General features: G+C 44.9%; 2 protein-coding genes across 2 annotated transcripts in view; both read right to left on the minus strand.

Annotated features, from left to right (window-relative positions):
• The window catches only part of LOC110392294 (collagen alpha-1(III) chain-like), a 10,546-nt gene extending 6,293 nt beyond the window's left edge, over window positions 1–4,253 (minus strand). The window contains exons 1-2 of the mRNA XM_021384435.1: window positions 4,124–4,253; window positions 3,737–3,853 (exon numbers count right to left, since the gene is read on the minus strand). Of these exons, the coding sequence (XP_021240110.1) occupies window positions 3,737–3,853; window positions 4,124–4,168 (162 nt within the window). The 5' untranslated portion in view covers window positions 4,169–4,253. The remainder of the gene's footprint in view (window positions 1–3,736; window positions 3,854–4,123) is intronic.
• The window catches only part of LOC110392296 (collagen alpha-1(VII) chain-like), a 35,684-nt gene continuing 24,860 nt past the window's right edge, over window positions 5,453–16,276 (minus strand). The window contains exons 33-46 of the mRNA XM_021384436.1: window positions 15,262–15,333; window positions 14,599–14,658; window positions 13,661–13,696; window positions 13,073–13,153; window positions 12,298–12,333; window positions 11,497–11,541; window positions 11,305–11,376; window positions 10,734–10,769; window positions 10,114–10,155; window positions 9,245–9,298; window positions 8,053–8,091; window positions 7,737–7,772; window positions 6,768–6,893; window positions 5,453–5,707 (exon numbers count right to left, since the gene is read on the minus strand). Of these exons, the coding sequence (XP_021240111.1) occupies window positions 5,453–5,707; window positions 6,768–6,893; window positions 7,737–7,772; window positions 8,053–8,091; window positions 9,245–9,298; window positions 10,114–10,155; window positions 10,734–10,769; window positions 11,305–11,376; window positions 11,497–11,541; window positions 12,298–12,333; window positions 13,073–13,153; window positions 13,661–13,696; window positions 14,599–14,658; window positions 15,262–15,333 (990 nt within the window). The remainder of the gene's footprint in view (window positions 5,708–6,767; window positions 6,894–7,736; window positions 7,773–8,052; window positions 8,092–9,244; window positions 9,299–10,113; window positions 10,156–10,733; window positions 10,770–11,304; window positions 11,377–11,496; window positions 11,542–12,297; window positions 12,334–13,072; window positions 13,154–13,660; window positions 13,697–14,598; window positions 14,659–15,261; window positions 15,334–16,276) is intronic.

Below are 16,276 nucleotides of genomic sequence, written 5' to 3' on the forward strand. Positions count from 1 at the left end.
AAAAGAAAAGAAAAGAAAAGAAAAGAAAAGAAAAGAAAAGAAAAGAAAAGAAAAGGAAAGAAAAGGAGAAGGAAAAGAGCTGAAGTAATGAGGTCTGGAAAGAGAAAAATGGAAATAAAGTGAGGAGGAAGAAATAGTTCTGCAAAGAAAGAGAGAAACAGCAAAGAGCATGAAGATATCAGGTAAAAAAAAAAAAAAAAAAAAAGAGAGACCATAGGTATATCCGCATGGAGAAAACAAGCGGCATTTATCTGAATTAAGTCTGAAAACGAGTGAGTTGAGGCTGGGAGATGGAAGGGGTTGACCTGTCCGGTCCCATAATACCAAAGAATTGGTTCATCCACAGAAAGAGTCACCACCCACCTCTTCTTGCATGGGCATGTGTACCAGGGCTCATCCTGCCTCTATATCAGTTAATTTGCTTCCCCCATTAACTCCTGCCAGCCAGAAATTGCATCTCTGAGATGAAGCTTCTTGGGCTATTACAGACTGTTTCTCTCCGGGGCCCCATGAACCTTTCAACAGGTAAAATTCGTGATTGCAGCTGCTGCTGACGGGAAAACAAGTGGCTCTATTTTGCTCTCTTTGCATTGCAGGGATCTGTGCTGTGGGGAGAGAGGGACTGCTCCTGGCTCCCTGCCTTTGGACCACGCTTTTTTCTCTTCCTGAGGATAGAGGGGATGAATGGGGCAAGTGATAAACCCGAAGTGCTAACTTTTGAATAAAATCCATCTCGACTTAGGTCTCTAGTGATAAATGCGCCCCTGGTGATAAATGACTTTGGTGGCTCTGCTCCTCACCACCTGTGGGGTTCTAAAAATAATAAAAAAAAAAAAAGTGGAATCTCAAACGGGATGCAGAATTATGGTTTTGGTCCTTGGGATCATAGTATCCTAGAATGGTTTGGGTTGGACGGGACCTTTCAGATCACCTAGTTCCAACCCCCCTGCTATAGGCAGGGACACCTCCCACCTGACCAAGTTGCTCACAGCCCCATCCAGCCTGGCCTTGAATGCTTCCAGGGAGGGCGCATTCATAACATCACTGGGCAACCTGTTCCAGTGTCTCACCACCCTCACAGTAAAGACTTCTTCCTGATATCTAGTCTAAATCTACCCTCTTCCAGTTTAAAGCTATTTCCCCTTGTCCTGTTGCTACCTGCCCCCATAAAAAGTCCCTCCCCAGCTTTCCTGTAGGCCCCCTTCAGGTACTGGAATGCTGCTATAAGGTCCCCCAGGAACCTTCTCTTGTCCAGGCTGAAGGGCCCCAGCTCTCTCAGACTGTCCTCATAGAAGAGATGCTCCAGCCTTCTGATCGTCTATGTGGCCCTCCTCTGAACCCACTCTAACATCTCTATGTCTTTCTGGTGTTGGGGGCTCCAGCACTGGACACAATACTCCAGATGTGCTCTCACGAGAGCAGAGCAGAGGGGCAGAACCACCTCCCTTGACCTGCTGGTCATGCTTCTCTTGATGCAGCCCAGGATACAGTTGGCCATCTGGGCTGCAAGCACACGTTGCCGGCTCATGTTGATCTTTCATCAGCTGAAACTCCCAAATCTTTCTCCTCAGGGCTGCAGAGATGTAGGGATTAATTAAATTACTGACACCCCTAATTACTGAAGACAGCACTACCTGTGGCCCCAAACTTCCCTTCCTTCCCAGTGCCATGGCCATGGCGTTTGGGCACACAGATGCATTTAGTTCCCTGAAAACAGACCAGTACGGCTCACTCACTTTTCATTAAGTAGGAAGATGCTCTGATTTATCAAGTCCAAATGCATGAAACTGTGATGAAGTTGCTCATGAGGAGCATCCAGCACAGCTCAAGTTCACAGTTTCAGATCCGGGATGGCCTAATTCATAAACTGTGGTTGCAGGTCTATAGGGTTTGAGCTCTGTCTGCTTCAGAGAATGGGGCACTACAAAGCTCCTACCTCAGCCAGGGTCCTACACCCATTAGAAATGAAAATTCATTGTCCCTGGAGGTGTACAAGGAAAGGGTAGATGTGGCACTGAGTGACACGGTTTAGTGGACACGATGGCGATGGGTTGATGGTTGACCTTGTTGATCTTAGACATCTTTCCAATCTTAATGATTCTGTGATGTTATGGTTCTCTGTCTGCTGGAAACATGCTCTTCATGCTCCTGACTGCGTGCACTGTGGCTGCAGCTGAAGGATGCTCATTGCTCAGTCTGCAGCTTGCACACAAACACATGGTGAGTGCTCCTGTTTGTGTGCTTGTGCTGAGAGCCCTCTCCTGGCTGCTGCAACCATTGTGAGTCTGTGCAGAGGTAATTTGCAATGGGAGCAGGGGCAACTTTCCAGCAGACTATTCAAATCAGAGCAAGATCCCCTCCACTTTAAGCTACCTCCCACACCGCTATTCCTAGAAATATCCTTGCTGATGCGGTTCATAACGGAAACAGTGCTTGCAGCTGTAAGCAAACACTCAAGGGATTTTTTTCTGTTCAGGTTGTGGGCATCCTGCCTCCAAGTATTTGATACTTTCCCACATGACATCCAGTTCATTAAATTGGAGAAAAATGGATTTGATGGGTGAACCACTCTGCATAAGGAATTGGCTGGATGGTCGCACTCAGAGAATTGCGGTCAACAGCTCATATGGGAAGACATTATATTGAAATCATAGAATCACAGAATCATTATGGGTGGAAAAGACCACTAAGATCATCCAGTTCAACCACCAACCCATCCCCACCACGCCAACTAAACCATGTCCCTCTATACCCCATCTCCATGTTGTTTGAACACCTACAGGGATGGTGACTCCACCAATTCTCTGGGCAGCCTGTTCCAATTCCTGACCACTCTTTTGGAGAAGAAATTTTTCCCAATATGCAACCTGAGATGTGTTAAAATAGCACTGGATGGGTGCCTTTGCCCTCTCTCCATCGCTGGGGTTGGTGTCACCTAGTACATGGTATTGGGTTAGGGTCTACCAGCATGACCCACTGCTCTCATGATTACAATGATGTAAAAGCAAATAGATGGTGGGTTTGGTAGATAGAAGTTGAGCATGGTATGGGCTCTTGGAAGAAAATACATATCCAGGAGAGCAGAAATAAAGAGTGAATTTGGAAGTTAGGACTCAGACAAGCACATTTCAGCAAAACCCCAGTGTATTTCTCATCAGCTCAACTGTGATAACTGCTATCAGCCTCAATGTACTCTATAACTTTGCTGCAGATGCTATAGCATGACTTAGAGGGTTCATGCACATCCACTTTTAAAGCAGCTGTACCTCCTGACTGTGGAAGAAGCCTTTCTCTTTGTTACTGTCCCTCAGTAACTCATCTCTTCAATTCTTTTAATAGACAAACGTCTCACAGATCTTGAAAGAAGAGCTGCATCACCCTAAAATATGTTTCATCTGGGGCAGCTACTTTGTCTCAGTTGACCCACAAAGTTTGTTAAATTCCAATGTCCTCTTGTTGAAATTGTCCTATTTTTCTCAACAAAATGGGTCATTAACCTTCAAGAAAATTTAACAAGGGCTCTAGGGGATTCCCTGACCATATACAGAGGACATGGCTGGCCAACAGCATCCTGCCCAGGCCCCATGTCCAAGCAGTGATCTTCTCTGAGGATGTGACTGGGGGCTGTTCCAGGGCTCAGAACACTGGGTGTAAGATGAACATCTCAGTCTCCTCCTCTGGTCTACCACTAATCTCCACACTGGTCTAGCACCTAGTGCTGTTGGGGAATACCTACAAGGCTGATGTCCTCCTGTGGTTGTCCTTCCACTCTTTCCTCCAAGGTTTCGAGAAGCTCTACAGGCAGGTTTCCTTGCAGACCATCTTCTGGATGTGGTGAGGGCACAGAGAAGCTCTGCAGAAGGTGATGGATGAATGACACCATAGTCTTAATGATTACCCGAGTGGAACATGGAAAGCAAAGTTTCAGGCACTGAAACTGATTCATGCAGAAATCCTTATCCTTTCACTAAATTAACTTTTCACTGCAGTAAAATAGAGACAGAATCCACTATATTACAAAGAGTTTCTCTAATCAAGCTCTTCAAAGTGTAATCCCTTTGCAGCTATTAAATCAGCACAAGTAGGAATATAATTAAAAGTCACTGAACAGGCATATACATACACTGCTGAGAGAGATATTTGTCCCTTTTGAGTGTCCCTCCCTCATTCTCTCCTCAGATGTTTTCTCCAGTGACTCAGAAGTGTTCCCCAGGAGTTGGCGCTCAGATTCAGAACCATCAGCAGATGGACCCTGTGGAGACCAAAGGAAGTTACTGCTTTTCTAAGTCAAGACCTCATCTGCAACATGCTGCTTTACCCACACTGCCATCCATTAGATGCCCAGGACAAACCTGGAGAACCAAGTTGCCAAGGTCTCTCTTGCACTTTACTTGAGAAATGCCAATGATGATGGGCTGTGGCATCCAGCTAGGATCCCTGATGAGTAAGGGGGCTGCCCAGGGGCTCATAGGTGAATGTTTTGCCACTTCTCATCTTAAACCCCAAACAAGGTCCTTAAAAAGAAGTGATCAGCTCCTTCCCACCCTGTCCTGGACCAACAGCCCAAGCCATCTAAGTATACCCCAAGCCCCCATTCATAGTGGCAGAGATAGTGAAAACATTTATGAAAAACCCTGACCACTAAGATGAGCAAAACACCTTTACTGTCATAGCTTTGGTGTCTCTGTTCCCCAAATCCGGCTCCAGGCTTGCTGGCATATGACCATTTTTGGTTTCTTGAGGCCTCTGGTGCAAACAAACCTACTGGTGAGCACTTCATAACCCCTCAAGGCCCTAAAATGCTGTCATCCTGGCTGCTACGATCTGGAAAAGCAAGATTACAGTAAGAGCGTGGAGCAGAGCAAGGATGAGCCTGCCTTACCCTAAAATGACTGAGCAGTAGGTCATCACTGAACCAACCACTGAGGAAGATAAATTCATCATGAGCTGGCTCCAAACACTCCCACATCTATAGTGCTCCAGGTACAGGCAACGTTTCCTACCAATGACTAACAAGGGATTATGGTGAGTCATTTCTTGACTGTCATAAGAGAAGACTGGAAAAGCCTCAGTAGACCCGCCAGTGCTGTTTCCTGGACTATCCCTTATCAAGACTGTCTAGTATGGGCAAATTAAGACTATGCAGGACTCCTCCTGCAGCTATGAGAGGTAGCCTGGATACAGCTTTCTATATTTATTCCTGGACGTGTACTGTAACACACAGGAACTTGGGTCCAGGATGGAGATAAGCCATAACATCACTAGTAAATTCCTAATTTCCATAACAACAAATTATCTGTTACTTGCAAATGCCAAGACTGTAGGCAATTAGATTATCTCTAGCAATTAGCATGGTTACTCGAGCAAATGAGAGCTGTGGAGTCATGGCAGGGACAAGGAGGAGCTGTATTTGGGTGGAGAGGAAGGGAGGATGAGAGGTCAGCAGAAGGCATCACTGGAGCATGGTCTGGAAGCTCTGGTGTGCATCAGATGTATGAGCTCTTAATGTTATTGCTGCAGCAAACTGGATGGACAAGAGCACAGATCTATGTGACTGTACTTCATCGACTCTGCTGCTTGTTTTCACCTTAGGAAGTCCTTCAGACACCAGCACCCTAAACGGAGGGTCCACTTCCAGACTCTGTGCTTCTTCTGTCACCTCAGTGCTGGTCAGGACATCATAAGAAGTATCAACCATTAGTGAACCCTGTAACATCAAAAAAACATGGCTCTATATGGCCATGACAAACTCGAGCTCCTAGGAGCCACAAATGCAAAAATATAGATTCTGATGGCTTATTTCTGCCCATGACTCTGGCACTCCAGCAGTCTCTGTCCCACCTGCTGGCCTTCCTGTACCAAGATGGAGTGAGTAATAAGCAATCCCATTTCACAGAATAATAGAATCATAGCATCAGCCCCAACACAGACCACTGAGGGACAGCACCTGTCATTGATTTCATCTGGACTTTGAGCCATTGACCGCCACTCTCTTTCTTTCAAATCTGGAGAGGAGGATGTTATGGGGAACTGTGTCAAATGCTTTATTGAAGTCCAGACAGATGACATCAGTGGCTCTTTCCTTGTCCACTGCTGCAGTTTATGCGATTGTAGAAGGCCACTAGGTTGGTCAGGCAGGGTGAAGCCACGCTGGTTGTCCTGTATCACCTCCCTGTCTTCTATGTGCCTTAGCATAGCTTCCAGAAGGATCTGCTCCATGATATTCCCTGGTACAGGGATGATGCTGCCAGGTTGGTGGTTCCCTCAGTCGTCCTTTCTACCCTCTACCCCTACCCTTAAAAATGAGTTCACAGTGGCCTTTTTTCCAGTCACCAGGGCCTTCACCTGACCACCATGACTTTTCAAATATCATCAAGAGTGGCTTAGTGACTACATCAGCCAATTCCCTCAGGACTCTGGGATGCATCTCAGTGGGACCCCAAGCCTTCCTACCCAGGTTGTTCTGTGTCCTTCACTTTTGAAGCCAACATTGTGGTCATTTCTCATGTTTTCTGCTGCTTTGCTCTCCTTGCATAACCCCAATCCAACAAACCCCAGCGGTTTTCATTTCCACTGAAAATCGTGTGTTTTGCAATCCCATGAGCTTAACTGGCAGATCCAAAATCCTAGCGTGAGCCATTAGCCTCTTTAAGATTAACATGCCTGCAAGTCACTATAAACTGCTGGATGACTGAGGTGACCCTGAAGCTTTCATTGACTCATTTCCTTCTAGGTCTGTCCATCCCCTGAAGATGACAAATACTCACGCCATGTCTGGGTACGTGTGGAAGTGCCTGCTTTCTCCTGGAGGTCTTGGAGCTGCCTAAGTGCTGCATCAGTCCATCCAGCCCCTCCTGCATGATTGCATTGCAGAGGTCCTTCAGCAATGCCAGCTGCAACCAACAGAGACAGTAGTTTTTTACAGTCACTCTTCCATCACCAAGAAACAACAGTGCTATAGCTACCTTGGAATGATGACTGATGTGTTTCCAAGGGGATAACAGAGCATGTGGCCCATCAGTTGATTTAAATGTAAGTATTCATGGATTCAGCATCTAGGAACTGATTGATGGAGGTTATGCAGTGGCTCTCCCCCCTCTAAATAAATCACCCTACACTTGACTATATAAGTCAGATCTTCATCTCCCTCGTTTGCTTCTCCAGGGTTTACAATAAGGAGCTTATCTATAAGAGTGTAGTTAGTGGGACACTAAAAGCTAGGGCTCATCACAGTTACTGAGCTTGGTGACTGCCATGAGACTGGAATGACACCATGGCTGCATTACACGCTAAGCAGTCACTATGATTTGGGTTATCAGCAAAGGAGAAATCCAAACTGGCCTTTGTGCTGAACAAGATATACAACATGGCCAACATGTACAACAGGGCCCTGTGGTTCTCCTCTTCCTGGCTGTGCAGACCCAGAGCTGAAGTACAGTTCATACAAGCTAAGCCAAGTGGTAGCACCAAACTCTAAATGGGTATTTGCTAAGGTCTCAATTTCACATGGGCCTCAAAGTCCACATTCACCCCATAATGGAGCAGGAGCAAAGCTGTCCAAGAAGAACTTACGTACACATGGTAAGCTGTAAAATGAAATCTAATTACCCTCACTTCTTGTGAGTGCCAGTGATGAACTAGAAGGCACACACGTCATCTCCAGAAAACCATAGGGGATAGATGGAAAAGTTCAATTACAGTCATCTTATCAGAAGGAAGGTCAAAGCATTACCTACCTTGATACCGTTTTCTTCAAAAAGTCTCTCAAGATCCTGAAAGAAGAAAAAATCGTGAGAACACAACCAAAGTTCTGACTCAGAGAGCAGCAGAAATGTCCCCCTCTGAGCAGGAGCCTGACTCCAATGCTCTGGGAAACACTGGGTGCAAAGCAAATGGAATTTCTCAAAGGACTGAACAGCCTGGGGAGCTAGTCCTGCAGGTGGTGATGGCTAAGCCTGGGGCATTCATAAGGTCTCCTCTGACATCTCAAACACAGACAGAGAGGGAGGTGTCTCCAACTTTAATATGTTCTATAGTTTTTATTTTCCTTACCTTCATTTCCACTCCTTTTCCTGGTTGACCAGCCTCTCCCTTCAAACGAACAAGAACAAATCCTCAATTATGATTAATGACTGGCATCAAGAATGAACAGAAGTCACAGAAGTCTGGCTCTTATTCTATTGCCATCCTGCTCCATGATCGCCATCCTGACCCCAAACAAATCCCCTTCTGTTGGCTCACAGAAAGGTTTGAATCCCACCCTGATAAATTGGCTCCTTCCTCTCCCACCAGACACAGCCAATGGTTGTGTTTTGTAGAGCAGGGCTGGACCAGAACTTGATTTGAGCACTGCCAAAAAAGTTTTTGGATTGGAGCTTTGCACCATTCCCCTTGACTGGGGGAATGTGGTCTGTTCCAAAATTAGCCACGTTTCCCACCAGAGCTATGCAATTCTGTATTGAAAGGAGGAAGAGAGTCCTGAAAACTGATCTCCTTCTCCATTCCTCAGCCATTCACAATATGTAAACAGTGAAATTTGGATGGTCCTTCAGTGCCACCAATGCTGCCACTAGAACAGCAATCGTGTGGAAGTGGCAGCAAAGCAGAGGATGATCAAGCTGCTCCCAGGGTTGGTGGTCCGTTTTAGAGGTGGCTGCAGTCCTGGCGGCCCTCCACACCACCACATTTGGTCTGAGTCAAATATCTCTGATGGGTTTAAGTATGGACTCCCATATGCAAGTCCCAAGGAAAGGTTGTCTGTGGGGCTGTCGGTGTCTCCTTGCCTAGCATGATGTGGGTCTTCAGGTGAGTGATCCTGGGCTGCTGACATGGATGAAATGTCAGATAAGTTGTATCAGCTTTGGGTGTCCTCTGGTAGGGCAAGGAGCATCTGATGAGACCAGGGGCTGAGCTGCCTCTCTGATGGGCTTCATTTCACTGAAATCTGGTTTCTGCACTGACAGATTCCGGTGGAATGAAGGGCATCAGGAAGGCCCTAGTAGTGTATCCCATCCAGATTCTGATCAACATCTTCCTGCCTAAATGTTGTATATTTACCAAATGGAGTTGTAGAACTACAGCATCACTGTGACCACAAGTTTACAAGCCCAGCTCATGACTCCTGCTTTGAAAAACCCAGCATTCTGGGGAGTGAGGAGAGATCTGAGATAGGTGTTCTTCCCTTCTGGCCAACCCAACCCAATGGCACCAATGCGAAGATGCTTCCATGCATCTGAGCACATACCTTTGGGCCTGGAGGACCCCTTTCACCTTTCAAACCATCCTTCCCTCGATCTCCCTGTAAGCCAGCAGGAACACGTTAGTTCTTCATCCCCTCTAAGATTCACAGTGATCATCACGCATTATGGTATTTCCCATGTACTGGCCTCAGACTAACAACATCCAAGCCCTCTTCCACATGGACCAACCAGCCTTTTCTTACAACTATCTCACTGACTCACAGAATTAAGGTAAATCAGGAGTATCTCTGTTCTTCACTTGAAATACACTATTTAGGTCCTTGAGAGGAGTTCCCATGCCTGAGACCTTTTCAGTTTATTCTTTTCCCCTGATAATGACCTTGGCTAATAATGCCATTACCTCCCCTCACTGATGCTTCCATCTGTGCTGAATCCATTCCATTGTGACCCACCCAAGCACTAGATAAAATCTCCTTCGTACCCACTCAGAAGCAGAGCTACTGCTATAGCAAAGGAGCTTCTGTAATAGCAATCTACTTGTTGTGCTGGAAAAAACACTGGAGTCATTCTGGCATCCAAATCATCTTATTCCCTTTAAGCCAAACAGTCAGGCTGACAGTGAACTTCAGAATCTGAATGTATTCCCCTAATTACCAGGTTAACTCATTTGCCCTGCAAAAACACGAGGGCTTGGAAGAATTGATGTTCACCTTTCGTTGGAATCTTGATACACTAATTTTGGAGTAGCTTTGCATTTGAAGGTGGGAACAGCAAGAATTTGCTGAAGGAGCTTAATAGTTTCAGGATGTGTTTGCAGACTTTGTCTTATAAAAGTAATGAAGCTGCACAACATCTGAGAAATGCAAAATAATCACATACTCCGCTTCAAAACAAATATTTTTAAGCAGAATACCTTTTCACCTTTCAGAGTGATGGTATTCTCCAGAGAAGACATCTGCAAAAAATGGAAGAAACTTGGTGAAGGAAGATGTCTCACTTCCATGTGCCTTTTATCCCAGATATCCCATAGGCACAGAACCAGCAACTTTATCTCAAATTAACCAGCAATGTGAACATGTTGTGTTTGGACTCAAACCAAAAGGGAGCCAGCGTTGCATGTTTATGCTCATGGATCAGAGATTCAGGGTGGTTGTGATGTTGGTATCTGCATCTACATTTCCAAAGGGCAAGTTCATAGTCAGGTTTTAGCTTCATCTGTGTCACAAGCTTCTTGCATGCCCAATAGCAAACAATATGGAGTGACGTTCATTTGACCACACATGCAGAGGAACTAGCTGCACCACTTTGTCTCTTTTGATAAGGCTAAGAAGGAAATTACTCTACAACATACACTGTTGAGAGCAATAAGTTCTGGCATTGTGTTCCCCATGGTACCCAGGGTTCATGATAAATTTCAACATAGAACCATAGAATCATTAAGATTGGAAAGACCAATAAGATCATCTAGTCCAACCATCAGCATATCCCTTTCCTGATCAAATGCATAAGTCAGCAGAAGAAGGCAATACTCACAATGGTTCCAGGAGTCCCAGGCAGCCCAGGCGTACCCTATGAAGATATAACACCCCCATAAAAATAGTGAGTGGCACAATTCAGCGTTTTGGCCACCAAACCAACATTCTATCATGCAAAGTTATAAATGAGAATGTGCAAACCTACAGATTCGCCCTTGTCTCCCTTCTCTCCAGTAATTCCCTAGGAAGGGGAGAGAGAGGCAGGGTGAGAACAAGCTGTGGTGGGGGGAGGGGGGTCTCAGCATCTTGCTGGCACAGCGTTCAATAGACTATCAAACCCTTCCTTGTGCAGCTGAGCTAATAAAATCTGGAATTCACCCTCACTTCTGCAGAGGAACTTTCTGATATTTAATAAGGAGTGTGATTATAGCCTCTTCCTCAGCAGGTAGGCTCATTAGGGACTTTCTCCCATTCAGTTGCCCATTTTCTCAAAGTCTGCGGAAACATCATGTCTTTAAGACCTTTGTTCCTTTGAGAAATGCAGCTGATGTTAGCTGGTGTTTTCCTAAGCTGTTAGAGTGAGATCAGACAGAACATAAGTGCAACTGCCACTTTAGGATTTGCCTTACATCCTTCCCAGGCTCTCCTGGATCGCCTTTCATCCCCTGCTCTCCAGGTCGTCCTGGGAGTCCAACTGGACCCTAACAAGAGAAGATTCAGAGAAACCATCAGAAACAGAACACATCCAGCAGTTTCAAAAAGTGAAGCAAATGAGAGAGATGCTCACCTAGGCAGAAAATTATGATAATAACAATTATTACCCTCATTCCTCTCTCTCCTGGTTCTCCAGGGGCACCAGCTTCTCCCTAAAAGAGGGGAGTAGAAGCTTTAAAAAGCCTTCTTCATTGAAGCCTGAACTTTCACTGGTGGTACAAATTCTACTGCACTTGCACCTGGAGAAAACATTTTAGAGGGAGAGAACCAAGTACTGCTACTATTCCAATAGCCCTAAAGCAGCTAAGGACTCTTCTTGGGTATTAATACTTAGAAAGCTGGTACAAAGACAGCCCTATGGTGATCTGAATTATATTTAACTAGGGTTGATGTTTTAGACCAGCCCTGGAGTTGGAGTAAATGGAACTGAACATATATGGTAACATCAGACTACTCATATCTATGGAGGAAAGGGGGTAATTTCCACCAGACACCATTATGACTTGTTGCAACCTGTTTTCTGCTGCAGAGCATAAAGAACTATCTCCCAGAGAAAACACACTTTGATTCTTTTTGGCTTATCTTTTTTACCCTTTAGCTTTAGAAGATGAAAAACCAAAGTTGAAACAAAATAAAGTCATAGGAAATATAACAAGGATTCTTCACAGTCTCATCTAATTCAAAGGCAAGGCAACAGAAAATAAGTAGGAGTTAGTTTCAATACAAATCAAAGGCACTCATTTTGCAGATGCTGTTTAACTAACTCATGCTTAACTAACTGGAGAAGAGATTCTAGGCTGTAAGGATCTTCACCCTAAGTACTACCATTCTCCTTCTGCAGTCATGAGTGAGGCTGTTGTGTTTGGCACCTACATAACCCCAGAAGAGTTGGACTTCCCACTGATTACCTTCATCCCGGAGGTGCCTTTCTTCCCTGGTTCTCCCTAAAACACAATGCAAAAATGCTAGATTACATTTAGCCTTGTAACCAGGTTTTTTTTTTTTTTACTATAATTTCCTACTTCTTTTTTTTTCAAGCCTTCTCTTGGTGGTCATATTCCACTTGATGCTCAGGCATCAACTCAGCCCTTTGGTCTCAAGAAAAGTCTTCACTTGACTACTGGTAGGAGGTGTTTACCCTAACCCAGCCGTGAAGCTCTTGGGAAGTGTCACCTTGATTGACTGAAAGAGGGATCTATTGTACCGTAAAAACAAAAGTATACTCTTCAGGGCTGCTGTGATTGCTCACCATGGCTGTTCTTTGTATGTCACACTGATTCAATGACAAAAGCGCACAGCGTTGAATAACAAGTCCACTACGGTGCCACGTGTTCACTCCACCTTGACCAAGAGTGAAGAGACTTCACCCCAAAACAGAGCCTGAAAAACATCCTAAAAAGGATCCATCTTCTCATTTACTGTGAAAAGACAGAGCAAATAAGGTGTACCCCTTGATGAGCAATCTATCATGCCTAATTGGAGGCAGTCTATCTAGACTCATGTTGTCGGCCACTGTTGGGCTGAGACTTGTCTCTTCCCCAACAAGACTTATATAAGACGCGTATTTCTGACTGGTCCTGTGTTGTCTCTTGTTATGACTTCTGCAAGGGCATAACCTAGGGTTGTTGGCTTGGCACAGTGTATCAGCACAACCATCCACCTGGACTGGTAGCTTCTACTTACATCTTTACCTCTTAGGCCGGTCTCTCCTGGTTTCCCAGGTAATCCTGGTTCACCTTTCTCTCCCTTTGGACCTACTTCCCCCTAAAGAAAGCAAGGCAATTGTTATGTTCCTCTGGTGTATTTCATAGTGCTCTCATTTTAGACATCAGGGGACAGGCTCATGGCACCGTGGCCATGCAATTGCTTCCGCACTGCTGGCTGAAGTCTTGGCTCAGAGCATCTACCCTGCTCTGGGAAAGACTGTGTTCTGCTTATTTGCTTATCAGGCTTGGATGGAAAACATCCATTTTAAAAGTAGCCCATTCAGGCCCCACAAGCAGCCATGACTGACAAATCCTACAAAACAGTGTCTGTAGAATTTTTGCCCCTTTCCATGTCACCTTCTCATTGCTTTTCTGTGCAAGGCTCTGCGCATCACATTGAGACTCCAGCAAAGCAGGATCTGTTCAAACTTTTCAGCTTTCGAATACCCCTCACATTTTGACTCTATCCCCACAGCAAAGATAAAACCTCACTGACCCAAGTTGTGTTGGGTGACACAGACATCAGTCATGAAATGGTGCTGCAATCACTGCATCATATACTCACCTTGTAACCTGGTTTGCCAGACAAACCTACGTTTCCCTGCAGAAATAGACACTATTAGTCACATGGCGAGAATGACAGAGGTAGGAAGATTTCAGATAAGGGTCCCTTATCATATCTAAAGGGTCAGTCAGCATCAGACTCAATGCTGCAAAGCTGCTCCTTGATTGCAGATGCTAGCAGATGAAACAGCCTAGTATGATGCAGAGAAGGAGAAACCATATGGTGTCCTGAAATAAGAAGGGCTGCTGCAAGCACACATTGTCTAGATGCATCTGTCTTCACCACTTTTAAAACCACTGGCTTTGATACAGGGGTGGAGATATCAAAGACTCTGGTTTTTACAAGTCATTGCTGGATTAAAGCAAAATGGACAATTAATATTCTCATAGGAGGAAACACAAACTCAACCCTTACTAGATATTAGTGAACACAAGTGGGAACTACCAGAAGCTTGCACCTTCAACACATGAGTCAGGAAGATAAATATCAAATTTCCTTTCATAGACTCATAGAACCATTAAGGTTGGAAAAGAACCAGTTCCACTAGGAACCTCTAGTCCAACCATCAGCTCATCACCATCATGCTCACCAAACCATGTCAGGACACAAAGCCATTGGAGATTAGGCTTCCATGGCTTTGTTCCCTACAGAGTTCCCAGATGAGCTTTGACTTTCCATGCTTTCCTCCAGAATCGAGAGTGTTCTGCCTTGCCTTCCACAGTTGGGTGCAGACTGCTCTGTAACACATGATCACCATGGAAGCACCAAAGACAGAGTGACAGCTCAGCTTCTCATTATCAGTGTGGTATTAATTTGATGATGACTGGCCTTGTGAGTGACAGCCAGTGAGTTCATATGCATGGAGATGACTGAGAAATTGTTTCTGATTTGTCTCCTTAGCCATCCCCTATTCACACCCTGTGTGTTTCCCCACTTACCCTGTCCCCTGTGTCTCCCTTCAGCCCTGGTTGACCAGGAATGCCAAAACCTGGACTTCCCTGAAAAAATCAGCGACAATGACATAGTGCTAAACCCTCATCTCCCAGTTATTTACATAGCTATCACATCCTTCTCCCCTTTTAAACACACTGCTTGCCACCTCTAGAAGATGCTATTGCGGAGAACCAACTTTCACTAAGGCATGACTTGAGGAACCCAGTGTCTCAATTTCCCCATCTGGATTTTGCACATCTTGGCTATGGTTCTTCCATTGCCTTTCACTAGTTGTGGAGACATGAGCCCACTCCACTCTTCATTCTTGGCAGCATGACCTGTGCCATATTAATTGTTAGCTATCTCCTACCCATTATCACTTTGCAGTCCCTTGAGGACCAGCACGTTCCTCCTCCTTGCTGTAACTGCTGGGAGTTAGTTGCTAATGTTGTGTTTGGTTCTAAGCAAGATGCAAAGGGAGATGCAGTGTCTTGCAAGAGCGGCTTCCAGCTCAAGACATAAATCATAGAATGGAATTGGAAATGACCACTAAGATCATCTAGCCCAACCATCAATCCACCACCGCCATACCCACTAAACCATGTCCCTAAGTGTCACATCTACCTCCTTTCTTGAAAATGTCTAGGGAGGAAGAGCAAATGCATTACCTTCTCTCCTTTGTCTCCTTGTATTCCTTTGTCTCCTTGTGGTCCTGGGGCCCCTGTTGGTCCAATATCACCCTACATATAAAAACATCCCAAAAGCTAGTAATGTCATGCAGGAAAACCAAGCCCTTTTCAAGTGGCTTGCTAAAGCTGCATTCTGCACTTTCAGTCCACTCTGAAAATCCATTCCCTTGGGAAATCAATCCAATCCATCCATCCATACCATTCATCCTTCCATCCAATCCATCCACCCATTCTTCTTTCGGTTTATATTGAAGCTTTCTCTTTAGTACTTGGGCTTCTGCTATACAAAACCCATCACAACAGTTAAACCCTCTCCAGCCATGCAACTGGTGATGTATGTAACTTTACACAACTATAAAGTGCTGTACGGCTTTAGAGTGGTATCAAGCATGATGAAATTCAGACCCAAGGTCATTACCTAACATCATTGAGCCTAAAAGAAGAGAAACATTTTAATAACCACTATTAAGTAGTCCAGAGAATAAAACCAATGAATGGAGGTGACTTCAACATTCAAGTTCAGAGAGAAGGGCAGAAATCATTATCTCTAAAGGGCAAGGGAAGTATGAAGAGAATTTCATGAATGCCAGGAGTCAAAAAGCCAAGAGGAGTTTCTCCTGCAATAAATATTCGTTGCAAAGATAAAAGAGATCTTTTATTTCTCTGCAGATTGACAATAAATTACAAAGAATAAAAAATAGATATTTAAATACTCCAGGCCTTGTACAACCACAAAGACTTGGAAAAAGTGAACTATATGTGCTGCACTATAAAGCAGATGTACAATATGGCTAACAGTCAGGGAACAGCTCTGTCTCAGGAATCTCCCTCATTTGTGATATTCAGATTCCTCCAGTCATGGGGAGACCAAACACTGGCTCTGGGCCCCAGAGATATGGGGAACTCTCCATCATTGGAGGTGCTCACTAAAAGGTCCCAAGGAACCTGATGCAGTTTTGAAGTTGGCCATGTTTTGAGCAGGAGGTAGGACTAG

This window comes from Numida meleagris, chromosome 1, assembly GCF_002078875.1.
Source record: "Numida meleagris isolate 19003 breed g44 Domestic line chromosome 1, NumMel1.0, whole genome shotgun sequence".
Lineage (NCBI taxonomy): Eukaryota > Metazoa > Chordata > Aves > Galliformes > Numididae > Numida > Numida meleagris.